General features: G+C 28.8%; 1 protein-coding gene across 1 annotated transcript; it reads left to right on the top strand.

Moving 5' to 3' along the window:
- The first annotated feature begins 690 nt into the window (after positions 1–690).
- Positions 691–10293, top strand: LOC108342885 (obg-like ATPase 1). Its single transcript, XM_017580777.2, has 12 exons — positions 691–903; positions 1221–1388; positions 1604–1727; positions 1839–1930; positions 2263–2361; positions 3203–3316; positions 4335–4399; positions 5828–5944; positions 6337–6412; positions 8687–8779; positions 9563–9613; positions 10032–10293. Exons 1-12 carry the CDS (start codon positions 817–819, stop codon positions 10128–10130), a joined length of 1185 nt encoding a protein of 394 aa, XP_017436266.1. The 5' UTR covers positions 691–816; the 3' UTR covers positions 10131–10293.
- The last annotated feature ends 6768 nt before the right edge of the window (positions 10294–17061 follow it).

Below are 17061 nucleotides of genomic sequence, written 5' to 3'. Positions count from 1 at the left end.
AGGAGCATTCGGTGGTGGTGGAGGGAGTAACTGCCAAAAAAATGTGGAGAAGAAGAATAATGGGCCATAGCTGGTCTATAATGCCCAGAATATCAAATTTGGATTTCAAATGAATAAACACGAAGCTTTTACTTTTTGCACTTTTAGTATTTCTTTTTTCACCCATTACAGTGAAATAACAAACGTAACTTTTTGAAATTATTATATTTGTTGAAAATGTTATTTGACTCTGGACTAATTATTCTATTCTAAAATCAGAGATTTGTTTTGAAGTAAAATTTTCACAAACTACTTTTTAGCATGTATAATTCGCAAACATTTTAATCTCATAAAAGAGTAAAGATTCTAAGAAATAAATTTCATTATTCCATTATTGGAGATGTTGAGAGAAATTAATTGATGTACAATAATATAATTTTGCATATATTCGATACAAAAATCTTGATAAATTTATTGAATTTAGTAATAATGACAATTTAAAATTCATAAAATGATTTTTGGAGTAGTTATAATCTATTTTTTACACTAATAATACATAAAATTATCAGTTAAAATATAATTTTTTTAATCCAATCGATAACATTGTCTCGTATAAAAAGAGAAATATATAATAAGTGCCCTCAAATACTTGTTTTTATTTTTTGTGTCTTTCCATAATAATAAAAAATAAAAGTAAAAAATAAAAATGAGAAGAATAGTATAGTGACTCGCTTTCCCTAGTACAAAACCCTACAAACCACGAACTGAGATTCGAAGACGCTCTTCTTGTTCTTCAGTTCATCATTGGAATCGAACCAAAGCCCTTTGCCCCTTAAAATGCCTCCCAAATCTGCCAAATCCAAGGAAGCCCCAGCTGAGCGACCCATCCTCGGTCGATTCTCTTCTCACCTCAAAATTGGCATTGTATGCTTCTTACTTCTCTCGCCAAATCCACTAATTTTCGATTTTGACAGTATTCTCAGCTACCCTTTTCCAATAGCAAAAATGGGTCCTCCTCCTTTCAGCATCATATGTCGGTTTCGTTGATTTTGTTTCCATCTTGCTTATTTTTATGTGGGACTTAGATAATAGTTGTTATGCATTGGAACTGAACTGGTGAACTGTGAAAGCTTAGTTGCTTTATACTTGTTTCTAAATGCTTGAACGAGTTAGTCAAATGAGAACTTTGTATGATAACACTTTATACATTTTTTTTATGCTAGTTATTGTTCTTTGTTCAGGTTGGCTTGCCAAATGTTGGGAAATCTACTCTTTTTAATACTCTCACCAAGTTGGCAATACCTGCTGAGAACTTCCCCTTTTGTACCATTGAGCCTAATGAGGCGCGGGTCAATATACCCGACGAACGGTTTGAGTGGCTTTGCCAATTATACAAGCCAAAAAGTGAGGTATGTGATGGAACTCGTATCATCTTTACTGAATCTGTGTTGGCCTTTCTAATTGTAGTTCAATTTTGTAAATAATCTGTGAGCTTACGCTCGAGCTGTACCCAACTTACAAGTCTATCTGTTTCTCCTGACATATTCTGTTAGTTGTCTGTTATTGATGAATTGGTCTATTTTTTTTTTTGTGTTATGACGTGTTTGTTCAACATGAAACTCAGGTCTCAGCTTTCTTAGAAATCCATGACATAGCTGGATTGGTCCGAGGTGCTCATCAGGGGCAAGGATTGGGGAATAGTTTTTTATCTCACATTCGTGCTGTTGATGGAATTTTCCATGTTTTACGTAAGATGATGCCTAGTTTTCTCCGAGGACCTCTTTTGTTATTACTGCATTATGAGTTTATGACATTTTTATGTGAATTGGTAGTTGACCTAGAGACCTAATTCTTGCTAGGTGCATTTGAGGATCCGGACATTATTCATGTAGATGATACTGTTGACCCAGTTAGGGATTTGGAGATCATTACTGAAGAATTGAGGCTGAAGGTATAATTAGCAACTTTCTTATTCGTAGTAAACTGACTTTTGGACAAATAATTTTATTGACAGTTTGCAAAGTATATGCCTTTTTAAAGGGCTTTTCCATACAGATATGTGGATCAAATGGGCAGCTTTGCTCCATTGGATATTTTTTCAGCGTGTTATCGTTTTCTCTACCATCAACGAGGATCCCTCATCCTTCATTTAGCTTTAATTTCTGTTTTTTCATCATTATGAATTTAGTCTTTTGTGTAGATATGAAGTTTATAACTTACTGCTAGATCTGTTTGTATACTGTAGTATATATAACTGCTTCCGCCCTTTGCATAAAATTCTAGGATGTTGAATTCATGGAAAGAAAGATAGAAGATGTTGAGAAAAGCATGAAGAGGAGCAATGACAAACAGTTAAAAATTGAACTTGAATGTTGTCAAAGGGTACGATTTTATCTTCTGAGAATTTATATGATTTATTTTATTCCCCCAATGATGAAATGGTCATCCCTTGTATTATATATCTTATATTGTATATAGTTTGAAGTTTGGTGCGTACGTGTTGTATTTATTAAAATAAACTGGCACAATTTTCTTACTTGTATCTCGTATCTGTTTTTTGTTTTGGTGGTATGTGCAATGCTTTCAGTGACAGGGTTCTCTTTGAGGTTCCATAGTGTATTATGCATAAAAAAACAGTAGAAGCTTCTAGCATACTCTCAAACATAAGGGTTATACTTTAGACATATTTTGGTATTCATTGTTGCTGTTAATTTCTTACAATTGCAGTGTAAAATGTTACTTGTTTCTGATCAAGAGAAAATGTATTTCACTTTTGTGGTTATTGTTGATTGAAAGACTTTCATCAAATGGTTTCATGGAACTAGTCATATGATTTGGTGCCTGAAGGTTTTCTTGATTTTTATTTGGAGTTACGATACTTCCTGCTTATTTCACATTTCATTTGTTGTTCATGATTGGAATTGAATTTTTCTTAATATCCTCTGTTTATGATAATTTCTCATGGTACTGTATGGATGAGAATGCAATTGGTCAAATGATTCAAATTAAAGTTGGTCATAAACGTCTTGGCTCGTGTCAAAAAGCACAGTTTTTTTGTCTGTGGATGCATTTATCTTATGCCTTGCAAAATCTCATGTGATATCATGCTGTCACTTAATTGCCACTGTCACATTCTATACTCTTATTTGTTCAATTGTATACATACCAAAAATGTGTGAATACATAGTGGATGAAAATTATGGTGCCAATTTCATGTCTTCAGGTGAAGGCATTGCTTCAGGAAGGAAAAGATATACGTCTAGGTGAATGGAAGGCTGCTGATATTGAGATTTTGAATTCCTTTCAGTTACTTACTGCCAAGCCTGTTGTATACTTGGTAACATTCTCTCAGTAGAAAATTTGTTTGGCTTTGGAGTACAAACGCCTTATTGTTTACAATGCACGTTGGATACTATTTAATACCTCATCTTATATTAACTTTACTAGTTTATTTTTGCTCTGAGGTTCATATTATTGGGAATGAAAATTGAATAATGAGACGAGGTAGCTGATGTTGATCTGTTTGTTTTAAAACCTGGGCAATGTTTCTATACTTTGCATGTTTTTCTTTACACATATGCAGCACCATAGTATATAAAACCATCCGTGCCCATGTGATGAGACTAACAATACGTTTTTAATCGAGAAACAATTAGGTTAGTAAATCATTTGTGTTTCTTTTGAGAATATATGGCTCAACTATAGCCAGATTGCTTGGAAAGTATTGATGATGTAATTGCTTATTGTGATTTACTCCAAATTATAGTTTGGTTAAAATTAAAATATGGATGAGTGTTAATTATTATATATCAAAGGCATTTCGACCATACATGTTGGCAAATCATGCACTCAAGTCGCATATATCTCATGCACTCAGGTCGCATATATCATTCAAAATCCACACATACCTTTTATTTGTGAAGACTGCCTGTTGCGCATACTTGCATGTAGACGTTTCAAGATATATTGCACATTTGGTCTTGGATATTACAATTGTGCAATCTTGGTCTCTCAGGTTTTGTTTGTGCCAATTGGGTCCTCTGATTGTAAATGTGTGATTTTGTTCTCCTAAATTTTAGTTGTTCCTATTCAGTCCTTTAGGTATCACGACTATGTGATTTTAGTCTCTTTATTAGTTGAAATTTGCTACCGTGATATTAATTGATGCCCAATCACAGTTTCTTTTTTGTTTCATACTCACCAATTACAACATTTCTATGTTTGTGCCTTTGTAAATTATTTTCCTAGCAAAGTGACGTGTTACATCATGACACATCATTCTTTAGTGTCATGTACTTCAAATCAATTTATATGAAATTTCTAATTCTTTGTACGTACTTAAATATCTTTCACAGGTTAATATGACTGAAAAGGATTACCAAAGAAAAAAGAACAAGTTTCTGCCCAAAATTCATGCTTGGTATGTATTTTTTTTTTTTTAATCACACTTTACTTTCATGAATAATTTAGCGTTGTCTATTTGCATGACTACCTCTGTATGAGTCTGAAGGATGTCAAAAGTGGGTGCTAAGTATCCTACATATTTATGTGCAAGGTATACAACATATGGTGCATGTTTAGTGGCCTTTCTTCTGAATTTTATGTTACTTGGATGTCTTTCCAAAGATCTGTGTAAAAGATGCTGTTGTTTTCTTAAGGGATAGAAAATGTATCTATGTTTGGTCTACAATTATGCCTTGATGCACAAAGGATATGGGTTTTCTCCCTTACATTCCATTCCTGGCTTTGATTTAGGCTCGTATCAGTGATACCCTAGGTAACAAGAGCACAGTACCGGAGTGGGTGTAAGTAAGAGTATAACTGCAAATAATAAAGGCATTCTCTTATAATTACAATATAGTTGCTGCATCTCAAGTGCGCCTATGTAATTTATTTTAAAGTTCTGCCTAAACAATTTATTATTATTAGAAAAGTTGAACTGAAACTATGAGCTCTTCAACACACATAAGCTCTGTTATTTGTGCAGTGTTTGCAGTAAATGAATAAGAGTAATTACCAGCTTGGTTGAGTTAGTTACATCCTAATAATTACATATAAAGATAGCTGACTTGCATTCTACATATTTTGCATATACTAAATCTAAAATTATTAACAAAGCTTAAATAATTTCACTATCCTTTTATCAAATTACCAATTCTCGAGTTTTAACTATTATGATGTTTTCTATAAAAGAAAAATGAAACTTTGGAAACTAATAGGAAAATTGTATTCGACTTTTTTATTATATTACTGTAATACGATTTTGTGGCTTCAAAGAAGGCAAGTATTGGATGCGAGTGCACAAGTCTGATGGGATGCTGACCTAGAATTCGGATCACACGACCAGTGTTTCAGCAGCTTGTGCTAACAAATTGATGCTATTTTTTGAGCTTGAATTTTTAGGACTTGATGTGATCCCACACTGCTGTAAAGTAAGGATCCACACTAGGTCATGAATGGGTAGTTTATCCATCAGAATACTGACAGGGAACCTTTAACTGCTTGCTTCCTTCACCCACATAATTTGGCCACATGACAATGGTTTTCAATTCTTATGGCTGTTAAATTGAAAAGATATTATTAGAATGAAGATTATAATGTTTTTTCTGTTTGAAATTTGAATACTAATTTCATACTGGTTTTCTGTTAAAGCAGTGTACCCACTGCATTCAGGAGGAAATCTTAACTAATTATTCACATATTGTTTTCCTTAAGTAATAGTATTTTCTTTTAATTTATTTTCATATGGAGCATTAATTTTTTGTTTATCCTTATTATTCTCTCAATGCTTGCTATTTTGTAATGTTCAAAATAAATTTAATTTGCATTTGACACCTTTGGTCTCCAGGGTCCAGGAGCATGGTGGTGAGCAAATAATTCCTTTCAGCTGTGCTTTCGAGAGGAATTTTTCAGATCTGCCACCAGATGAAGCAGCTAAGTATTGTGAGGAGAACAAAATTCAAAGGTTTGTTCAATATATGTATTGTGCTGCTGTTAAATGTTTGTAGAATTAGGAACACCTGTCTCTTTAATATGGTTGTTGTGCAATTTTTATATCCTGCAATCTTTATCCAAAAATTTGATCCCCCAAATTTGTTTAATTGTGATAATAAAGTCTTTGTAAGTTCTTCTATACCTAAAACCCGTATATCCTTTTTTTTACTGAAAATATTTACAACTAGATCAATTAGAATCCTGTTCCATGCAAAGCCTGCTGATCAAAGCATTAAATTTTGCTACCAGTCTTTTATTCCTTTCACTACAAATTTTAGTTGGATGCTTGTTAAGATTGAAGCGTTGGTATGTACTTATATTCTATATGCTTCATATTAACTGTTATTTTCTTCATTTCAACAGTGCTCTTCCCAAAATAATAAAGACTGGGTTTTCCGCTATTAATCTCATTTATTTTTTCACAGCTGGACCTGATGAGGTAATATATCCACATACCTACGTTCACAGTGATAATAAAGGCAGTCTTATTTTTTATAAATCTGCTGTGGGATTTGTGCATCAACCTCATCAAATTATTAACTTTTAGTTTCTCTGCTGTTAACTGTTGAGATGATTATGCCATGTGTAAACAAACCTCTTCGTGAGTCCTGACCATTGTGTGATATTCAAGTGCATCTGTCATTTTTCTACAAATTTTATCATGTAAACATATTGTCAGAGCGGCTGCAGTGGAATGATTAGCGTGGAATAATAAACCAAGAGAGTTTTTAATACGAACGTGTGCCTTTTAATTTCTACTTAATTAAACTTACCAAGCAAATAAAAATAACAAATAAAGGGAGTAAGGTTAAGAGAAATTTGCAAAGATGATTTTATCCTGGTTCGGATCTTACCAATCCTACATCTAGTCGCTTATCTCAAATCAAGATAAACCGTTCACTACTTACAAAACAATTACAAATTACAATCACAAAGAAACAATTTGTAAAAGTTTAGAAACCACCTCTCTTGTTACCTCAAGAGATGAAAGTCACTTCCCCTATAACCCACAAGGGATGAACACCTTCTCTGAATCTTCACAAAGGATGAACACCTCTTCTGAATCCTTCACGAAGGATGATAGGCTTTTAACTCAGCAACAACAACAACACTCAATCACACTTCTTGTGAAAGTTCTCGCTTTATGCCAACACACTAAGTTCTCAAAGCCACAGTACAAGGGTTCAACACCAAGTCTGAATCTAATTTATAGAGATCTCACTCAAGGATACCTCCAAAAATTCGTTGTCAACTAATTAACGTGTGATAATCCATTATCCAATTATAGTAATTAATTATGCATTTAATGAATGAACAACGATAAAAACACTTGCTTAAAAATTCTCATAATTGCTCATTACAATCAATTATGGCAAGTCATAATTGATTATTGATAATCGATTATTATAAATTGATAATCAATTATCTTGAGTATAAAATGAGGTTTTCTGATTCAAAATAAATTTTAACGCAACCTAAGGCAAACAATACATAGAGTCAAATATAAACCACATCCTATACATAAATCTACTAAATTATAAAAGCTTTAATATAAAAACAAGTCTTCATGAAGATCTTCCTGCAATAAGATCACTTAAAACTTGACTTTGAGACATCATCAAAATTTCTGCTCTTTAGCTTTATGCTAACAAATACTATTCAATATTGGAATTACTGAATTGATTCTGTTTTCTGAACATAAATAAAGCTTCCGTACTGTCTCAGAAATACAGTTTCAGCTTAATGTCTTTTCTTTCCTATTGTATAAACAATATTTATGCATCATATTACACCAAACTGTTAGTAATGTGAAGTTAGCAGGAACTCATCTTAAATTATAGGTACACCCAGCAAATTGGACTCTTTTAACCACTTCATAAGAATTAAGTAATTTAGTTAGTGGCATTAAAATTGTCAACAGTTTGTACAACTTTTCCAAAGTTATTCTTTAAATTTTTGCAACCCTACTCTCTTAATCTCTTTCTACCTAACTAATTGTTTCTTTCTTTACTTAATCCCTTCCCAGAATTTTTCTCTGCTAATTAATATTTTTTAGTGGAATTTTTTTTGAGTGAGAACTCAAGAAATTAGTTTGCTGTACTTGTTATTTATTGAATAGATTTTTTTTGGTAGTTGTTGTGGGTATTTTTGTGACAAAACACGCTGCAGTAGACAATTTGGAGGGAGACTGAGACAAATTTTTCGGAAGGTTCTTATAAAAGGTTGTAGAGGGAGTACTTAGCTTTATTGTGCACATGAAGTAAACTGACTTCCATATATAATTTTGTTGATTGCGACAGTGCAATAAGAAAGTAACTAATATGCAGAATAGTTGTTAAATTAACTTTGAACTAGTGTAACTGACCTCAATTTTTTTTTAACTCTTGACATGTTTCCCAGTTGAGTTACCTTGGTGGTACTTCTTTTACTTGTCTGATAATTGCTATTTCTGTTGCTGTTTGTCTCACAATATAACATCAGGTGTACTTAGGTTGCTTATGAAAACTTTTTTACTGGCATTTTACTCTGCCAGTTCGCATAATTTCCTGTGTCTGGGTGCTGCTTCTTTTTTATGTGTATGATAACCATCATTGGGATGTCTGCAATAATTCTCTTAAACAATTTTCTCCGCAGTTTTTCCGTGTCTAACACCATGGTTTGTGTTGCCTTTCGATGTTAAATAATCCTTTTGGGTATAATTTACTTCTTGCAGGTTAAGTGTTGGCAAATTAGACGCCAAACAAAAGCTCCTCAAGCTGCAGGGACTATCCATACTGATTTTGAAAGGGGATTTATTTGTGCTGAGGTGAGTTGAGTTCATGAATTTTGACATTTCTTGATTCTAACCTGGCTTATCATTCCTTTTTATATAACTGCAATTAATGGTTTGGTATCATAATTCTATAACTAAACATCATACAGTCAAATTATCTGTAAAGGCTCAATCGCATCCCCCTGTTTAACTAAAGATTATACATCTAACATAGCTAAACACAATAATTACGCTACTTTTGGAAAAGTAATATTCATCAAAAGCTCCTATATCCAACATTGAAAATAGGATTCCATGAATTTTTGGATGAGATTCAAAATAGGAGTGACATTCCTTTTTTGTAATAAAACATAGGATTGTTGGATTCCAAATTTGAATACAAATAACATTATTCCTTCACATCAAGCTGACTTCCCCTATGAATTTACTGAGGGTTTAGAAAGAATATGAATCATGCTATTTCAAATATGGGGTCGATTGTGTAGCCTACACTGTTCAGTTACATTATGCATTGAAATTTTTTAAAAATCATCTCTCAGGTTTTAATTTCTAATTAGGAAGGGTACCACTTAATTCTGTTATTTGAAATTGCAAATTGAATAAATGACTTGCCACTGTTTTCATGACCTATTGGTATAACGATTCTTCTTGAGAATTTATTTGTTCTCTTAACTGGTTAAGTAGTTTAATTTGTCGTCATCGATCCATTTAAGCTTTTCCATTTTTTGCTATAGCTACTTTTGATCTTACAATGATTTATATATTTACAAATATGTTCAATCTTGCAACAACTGATCTGAGTGCTTGACTGATCAGGTGATGAAGTTTGAGGATCTTAAGGAACTCGGTAGTGAGTCAGCTGTGAAGGTATGAACTCGGTATTTCTTACAACATAACTGTTTCAATAAACTTCATCATAAACATGTACAAGAAAAAAAAAAGGTTTTCTCAGAAGCTAAAATTACCTTAGTTAAAAAAAAAAAAAAAAACTCTTTTTTGAGATGCTAATATCTATAAATTACGAATCAGTATATTTTTCTTGTCTCAAATGTGCTTGGGAAGAAATTTATCCAAACATGTATGTGCGCATTCTTTTTATTGTTGGGTTTCTGACTCTTGATGTTATACATGTGCATTGGTTGCTTTCAGCATATGAAACTTTTTCATGTGCTTTGTGCTACCAAAGATCTAGCATCCCCATTGCCCCTCTTTATCTTTATTTCTATATGTACATATTGCTGCCTTCTTTTTGGGACCTAACCACTTTTAATATACTGTCTGTTAGGCTGCTGGAAAGTATAAACAGGAGGGTAAAACGTATGTGGTCCAAGATGGGGACATCATATTCTTCAAGTTTAACGTTTCTGGTGGAGGGAAGAAGTAAAACCACAGATTCCTTTCCATGGAGTTTGTGTTTTATGATAGATGTCATCCATGTTGCACATTTTTTACAAGTTTTCTTATAATGTAATTTTGAACCCACTTCCAAATTATTTACTTATTTATATTTAGGCTTAATATTTCTAGTGGATTTTGACTTCTCACCCGTTTTCATAATTTATTTATGCTGTGCTACTACGCCTTATAGCAGTTTTGAATACAAGAGTGTTGATGAGTTTATATTATTATTATTGTATGCTGGGTCAATTAATTTAATATTAGAGAGGTATATTCTGGTGAATTCATTTAAACTAGGAATGGGCCGAATTTCATTTAGTTGGAAACGCGTTCAATTCAATGTAGAACTTTGTGTTTGGACATATTAATTAACGTGATTTTTCACAAATATTTACATCAAACGTGAAGGAATTGATTTTGAATTAAAAATCTTAGACATTTTTTCCCAACGTTTTTAGATAGTTATTTTGATATAAAATATATAACACTCAGTCTACAGTGCGAATTTTCCGTGGTAAAAACATCAATTCTTTGATACTCATTTTGTTTATTCAATACTCTGCTGTAAGTCTAGGCTTCACAATTCAACAGTAATTATTAAGTCCTATTTGATTTCTTTTTCATTTTCTGTTCATCTCTTCTTTTGTCTCTTATTTTAATCACAGTCACATAATATATTTATTACTTTTCTCTCTCATTGGTTTTGTATTTCTTTTTTATACATTCATGGAACATAAACTGGAAATACTTTCTTCATTTATTGGGACAAATTTATGGACAAAAGGGTGAGTCTAGCCCACTTTTCAGAACTTCTCATGTGATATATTATATAAAAAATATCACCGACACATTATAATATTATTAACACTTTTCATGTTATAATAGTATGTATGATTGGGGAAAAAGTAAAAAAAAAATGTATATTTTGGATCATTAACAGCCATATAACAAAAAACTTAGAAATTGAGGAAATTTTTCATTTTACTGCTTTGGATTCACAGCTTTGAGGCTATAGTTTTTTGTTTTAATTTGATTTAGATGAGTTGAGAAATAGATTTTCAACTTAATTTAATTTTATAAAATTAGTTTAGTTTGTAAAATGAGATTTTTAATTATTTATATATTATAAAATCATCTTATTTTTAGTTAATGTTTTCTACAACATACATATTCGTACTAAAATATATATTTTTTAATAATGAAATTAGATATTAATTAATATTTTAACAATAGATAATCCAATAAATTTAACAAATAACAAATCTTTTAATAATAAATAATATAATAAATTAAAAAAATTAATATCTTATTAAAAAATAAATTTTAAATATAATTTAATCTAATAAAATTAATTTATAAGATAAAATTTGTATTCATTTATATTATATTATATTAAAAATTTATTTCATCTTTAATCCATGACGAGATGTATGATTTAATTTTGGTGGCCTATTATTTTGAGAATGATTTTACAATTCCTAAAATAATATTACATCCAAGTAAATTTCTACAAATGAAAAAAAAAAAAGTAAAAGCAAATTTCTTTCCACTTTAAAAATAAATTATTCCATCAAATTTTCAAAAGCTTTCATTTTATTCCATCAATTTATTACACTTTTTATTTTCATCAACTTTATTTGTTATCCCTTCCTTTTAAGGAACCCAGTGTATGGTTTAAAATGTTCACGTGATAGTATTCTCCAGAGTCTGCAGCAAAGTTTTCTCAAGTGAAAATCAGAACCGTTGGATTTTGTATGATAATTAACGAAGAGCTGTGATAATGTAGGAAGATGGCTGGTGAATAAGTTGCTGTAGAGGATTGGGTCCAATGTTTTAATGTTTATCACATTTGGTGTCATCCTGCATTTATTATGAGTCTGTACTACTTTGTACTAACTTAATAAAAACATCATTATTATTCTGAGGTGGTCTCCTATTCATATATATAATGAGAAAATGTTACACTTTATAAATTATTTTTTCTGCTTTTAATATCCCAGAATAAGATATTTAAGTTGGGTAGCTTCTGTCTTTTTTATATAAGTTAATAATCCTAAATTTTACATAAACCAGAACCCTTAAGTTTTTAAATAGATTTGAGAGTATATTAATGGAAAAAAGGTTATGTTATAACTAATTAAAAATGATTATACATAAGTGTGTATTATGATTATTTGGTAAGATATAGTTAATTATAATTTGGATAATCAATTCACAATTCGAAGAGTAAATCAACGAATTTGACTAACTATACATCAACCTGAATGATCAATTCTCAACTCAGAAAACGAACTAGTGAGTCTAGTCAACCATCAAACAAGTCACACAATCATACACCAGTCCAAATAGTCAAACGTCCAATTTAGAGAGCAAGTCAATAAGCCTAGTTAACCATTAAAAAAGTTGGTTGACTATACACCAACTCGGATGGTTAATAACTAATTCGGACAGTAGGCCACTAAGCCCTTATAATCACCAAACACTTGACCTTGAATTAGATTGATTTAAATGAGCATTATTAAAGTAGATTAACCTTAAAATTGACCACCTTAAGATTAACATATGATTATTCACTTGGGTTGTAATTAGATCAGCTTTAATCAAAAGTCTACCACAAAACCTATAAGTAAAGGTTTAATTAAATGATGTAAGTTACGTGCGTCAACCCCCAACTTAGAAAACAAACCTACAAGTCCGGTTGACCATCAAACAAGTTGTCTAGTCATACAATAGCCTTAATGGTCAAGCACCAACTCAAAGAACATGTCACCGAGCCTGGTCGGACACCAAAAAGGTTGGTCGACCATTCACCAGCTCGGATGGCCAAGCACTAACTCAGAGAGCAAGCCATTGAGCCCTTATGATCACCAAATAGTCGACTTTAAATTAGATCGATTGAAATGAACATTATTAGAATATATTAACCTTAAAATTGATTAACTTAATATTAAGATATGATTATTCACAATTGGATGGTAATTAAGCCAACTTTAATCAAAAGTCTACCACATAACCTATAAGTAAAGGTTTAAAGTAAAAATATAGGTTACCTACATTAACTATTCCATTAATTGTTATCTATTGAACTTTAAAGTTTATATATTATCTTTTAATTCAGTGTAGTGTCTTCTGTAAAACAAAATATATATATATATATATATATATATATATATATATATATATATATATATATATTACGTTATTTATGAATAATTGTAATATATATATTATATATATATATATTACGTTATTTATGAATAATTGTAATATGAATTTAACATGTTTTTTCTCGAGTTAACTTTTTTCAATATTAAAAATGTAATATATTACATAATAGTTACACATTATAAAAATTGAGTTGTTACGTAATTTAAATTAATTATATTTTAAACTATCTTTTTTTTTAATAATTTGATTCCAATTTATTATAAAGTATTATAAATACTATTAATATTTTTTTATTTATCAATATTATTTTTTAATTAAAATTTGTAAAAAAAAAGTCAATTGATATTGATAAAGCTTGTTTTCCTATAACATGGTATGAGATTGTTTCTTTAATTTATGTTAACCACAATTATTTAGATTATAATATTATTAATTAAAGTTATATATATATATATATATATATATATATATATATAAATCTTGATTAAAAAGCTTCTCTAATTGAAAAAAAGAATCTCAACAAGGTTTTGTTGAAAAGAATTTCGATTAATAATAAAGAAAAATTTATAACAAATTATTGATAAAAAATATTAATTAAGATAATTATAATTACACATAACAAAATTATAATAAATATTAATTAGAAAATTATAATTCATATATTGGAAAGGGCTATCTTTCTCATGGCGAATGAGAAAAGCCAACAAAAAAAAACTGATAAAAATATTAATAATTACATATAACAATAAAAATATAATCGCAATAACCATCAATAAAAAAAAGTGTTCTAAAAGACCATTTTTCCCATGTTGAACGAGAAAACCTAAAAAAATAGTATTAGTCAAGATAATGATAATTACATGACAATACAAATATATTCACAATAAATATTAATAAAAAATGTTTTTAAAATATTATGTTTTCCATAAAAAAATCCTAATTAATATTGAGTTAAAAATATCATTAGTATATAACAAGAAAATAAAAACGGTAATAGGTTAAAAAAACTATTTCCTATTAATGTTAATAAAAAAAAGTCATTTTAAAAATATGTTTGTCTTAATCGAATAATCAATATACTTCAATGAAAATTGAGTTAAGAAGAAAAATAAAATAAAATACATAATTTTGAAAATATGATTTCAAATTTTACATTTTAAACAAAATTTAAAATTAACTAATTTTAATTTAAAATTCTCGAGGCCATTAGCTAGTGGATATCATGATACCATTTAGTTGCATTACACTATGGCAAAAATATTCCAATAACATAATTTTTCCATTGTAAAATACTTTTTTACAGTTATACAAATAAAAATCGCATATGTGATAAAGTTTATTAATTTTATGATCATCATCTGATAAATTACAATAACAATCAATATCTAATTAATTATCGGAATAAAAGTTTTTTCCGCCAACAACAACAGCCATTAAAATAATTATATACCACACAAATTTACAGACTTACTTGTATTGTATCTATTTGAACATAAGTACAGTTTTATTTTTTATTTTTAAATAAACTTGTATTTTCAGTTTCTAACGAAATAATATTTGTCGCTTTTAATTTACATATAAAATAAATTAATCAATATTTTGTATTTACTGCTATGAACGAAAATAATATATATATTGATGGATGATGATTATTTTAAGAAAGTTATTTAAATAAAGAATGTATTTACGATAAGGTCAAAACATCTTAAAAGTGAAGTAATTGATTGGATGGTATAGATATAAAAAGGTACTTGATGAAATAAATGAAGTATTTGAAATAATGCATTAAAGTATAAGTAGATAAATATTTATTAAAATTTGACCAAAATATAGTTCAACAATCCCACTGACACTTATAAGTCCACACTTTAAATTACCCAATGCTGGGGTTTCAGATAACCGACTATTTAATATTTTACAATCTAATTCAGATATATTAAATTGCTTTGTTTTTGTTATTATTGAGTCAAAATTAATTCAATTATATAATATTAGAAACTTTAGGTGTTTGTGGAGTTGTTAATTTTTCCATTTTGTGAGGCTTGGTCTTAATCAATATGAGGTGGAACTAGGAAAACAAATAGGTTAAAAAAGTTTCCTATTGAAAAAGTTTATAGAATTAAAGATTCACAAAATAATGTGGACCGAATTAATCCACAGCTTTTCTAAAAACATAAAAAAATATTATTTTTTAAAATATATTATTAAACATATAATTAACAATTAATATGAAGAATACATTTTCATTTTGAATTGACTTTTAAACATATAATATCAACAATTAAATTGATCTGTCACAACTATCATTCTAAACTTATTTATCTCAACATTCAACCTCAAACAGTCTGTTTCAACCATTATATTAATTGACCATGTTTGATATTGGTATTTTAAATCAATCTAACTAATAATAATAATAGTAATGACGAAAATATAATTATTGTTTTGATTAAATTTTATTGATATAATATTCAATATCGATAAGTGAATCACTTGTTTTTTTTTTTATTGAAGTTTAAAATATTATCATAGTTTTTTCTTTAAGAATAGTTTTGTTGAGTTAAGGTTTGAGTAAAACAATAGTTTAACCGACCGAATTCGAGAAAAAAAAAATAGATGCACGATATATGTTGAATGCGAAGTGATAAATAATGGAAGAATGCACTTGATGAAATGGATACTAATAATAGGATATAAAGATAGTTTTATTACTTTGTGGTACTCAATTCGATTTATATTAATATTTTAATATTATAATTTCTTAAGTATAGGAAAGAAAATTACAAACCAAAACCATACTTCCTTGTCCCTTTCCGTAACTTTCATTGTTGGCCAAACTAATTCCACTTCCCTGTGGAATTTTCCCCTCTCTCGGTATCACAATATTTTTCCAATAAAACAATATTTTTTCAATATATTTTTATAACATTTTAACATCATTTACGTGTTATTTTGTAATTGATCAAAAATTATTTTACAATTAATAATAATAATTATAAACACACCAATCACAGAATGATTAGTGTTAGAATATTGTCAAAAAAATGTTGTTAAAGTATCATTATCCAAAACTAAATTTTGATTAACACATTTAACCATAATGTAAATTTATTTAACTTAATAAGTTAAAAGTTCTTATATAAAATGTTAAAATATTAAATTTGAATGATGATAGATACCTCGTATTGAAGTTAATTATGACGAAACTAAATTAACATTTGTTTGAGTTGACATGATTTTAAGTTTAAATATATTTTTTCTTTTAATTCTTCAATATGTTAAAAGAAAAAACTATGATAAAATTTTAGATTTTAAATCGAATAATATTTTGAATGTAGTGATTAATTTTAACTTTGTTATATCGACGAATCTGTGATCAAAATATCAATACTGTATCTATAAACGAAAATTCATATAATTTTAAACTAAAATATTTGTTTTAAACACTCAATAATCTTACATATTATCTTAACATACTTGAAATTGGAACATGCTCAAACTTAATCTCTATATATATAATTAATTTTTGTTCAAACTTCATAAACAATTAATTTTAGTTCATATATTTGAAACCTAATACATACAATACATTTTATATTAATTTTAGTTAATAATATTTTAGTTCTCATATATAATTAATTTTAATTGAATATACATATTTTATTTAATTGAATCTCAATTATTTAAATATGATCACTTTTGGTTATTTTTATTAAATTAACGTCAATAACAACTATTTGAAATATCTC

The sequence above is a fragment of the Vigna angularis genome, chromosome 6 (assembly GCF_016808095.1).
Source record: "Vigna angularis cultivar LongXiaoDou No.4 chromosome 6, ASM1680809v1, whole genome shotgun sequence".
Classification (NCBI taxonomy): Eukaryota; Viridiplantae; Streptophyta; class Magnoliopsida; order Fabales; family Fabaceae; genus Vigna; species Vigna angularis.
The sequence above is the reverse complement of the archived record's forward strand: the minus strand, read 5'-3'. Positions and strand labels throughout refer to the sequence as shown.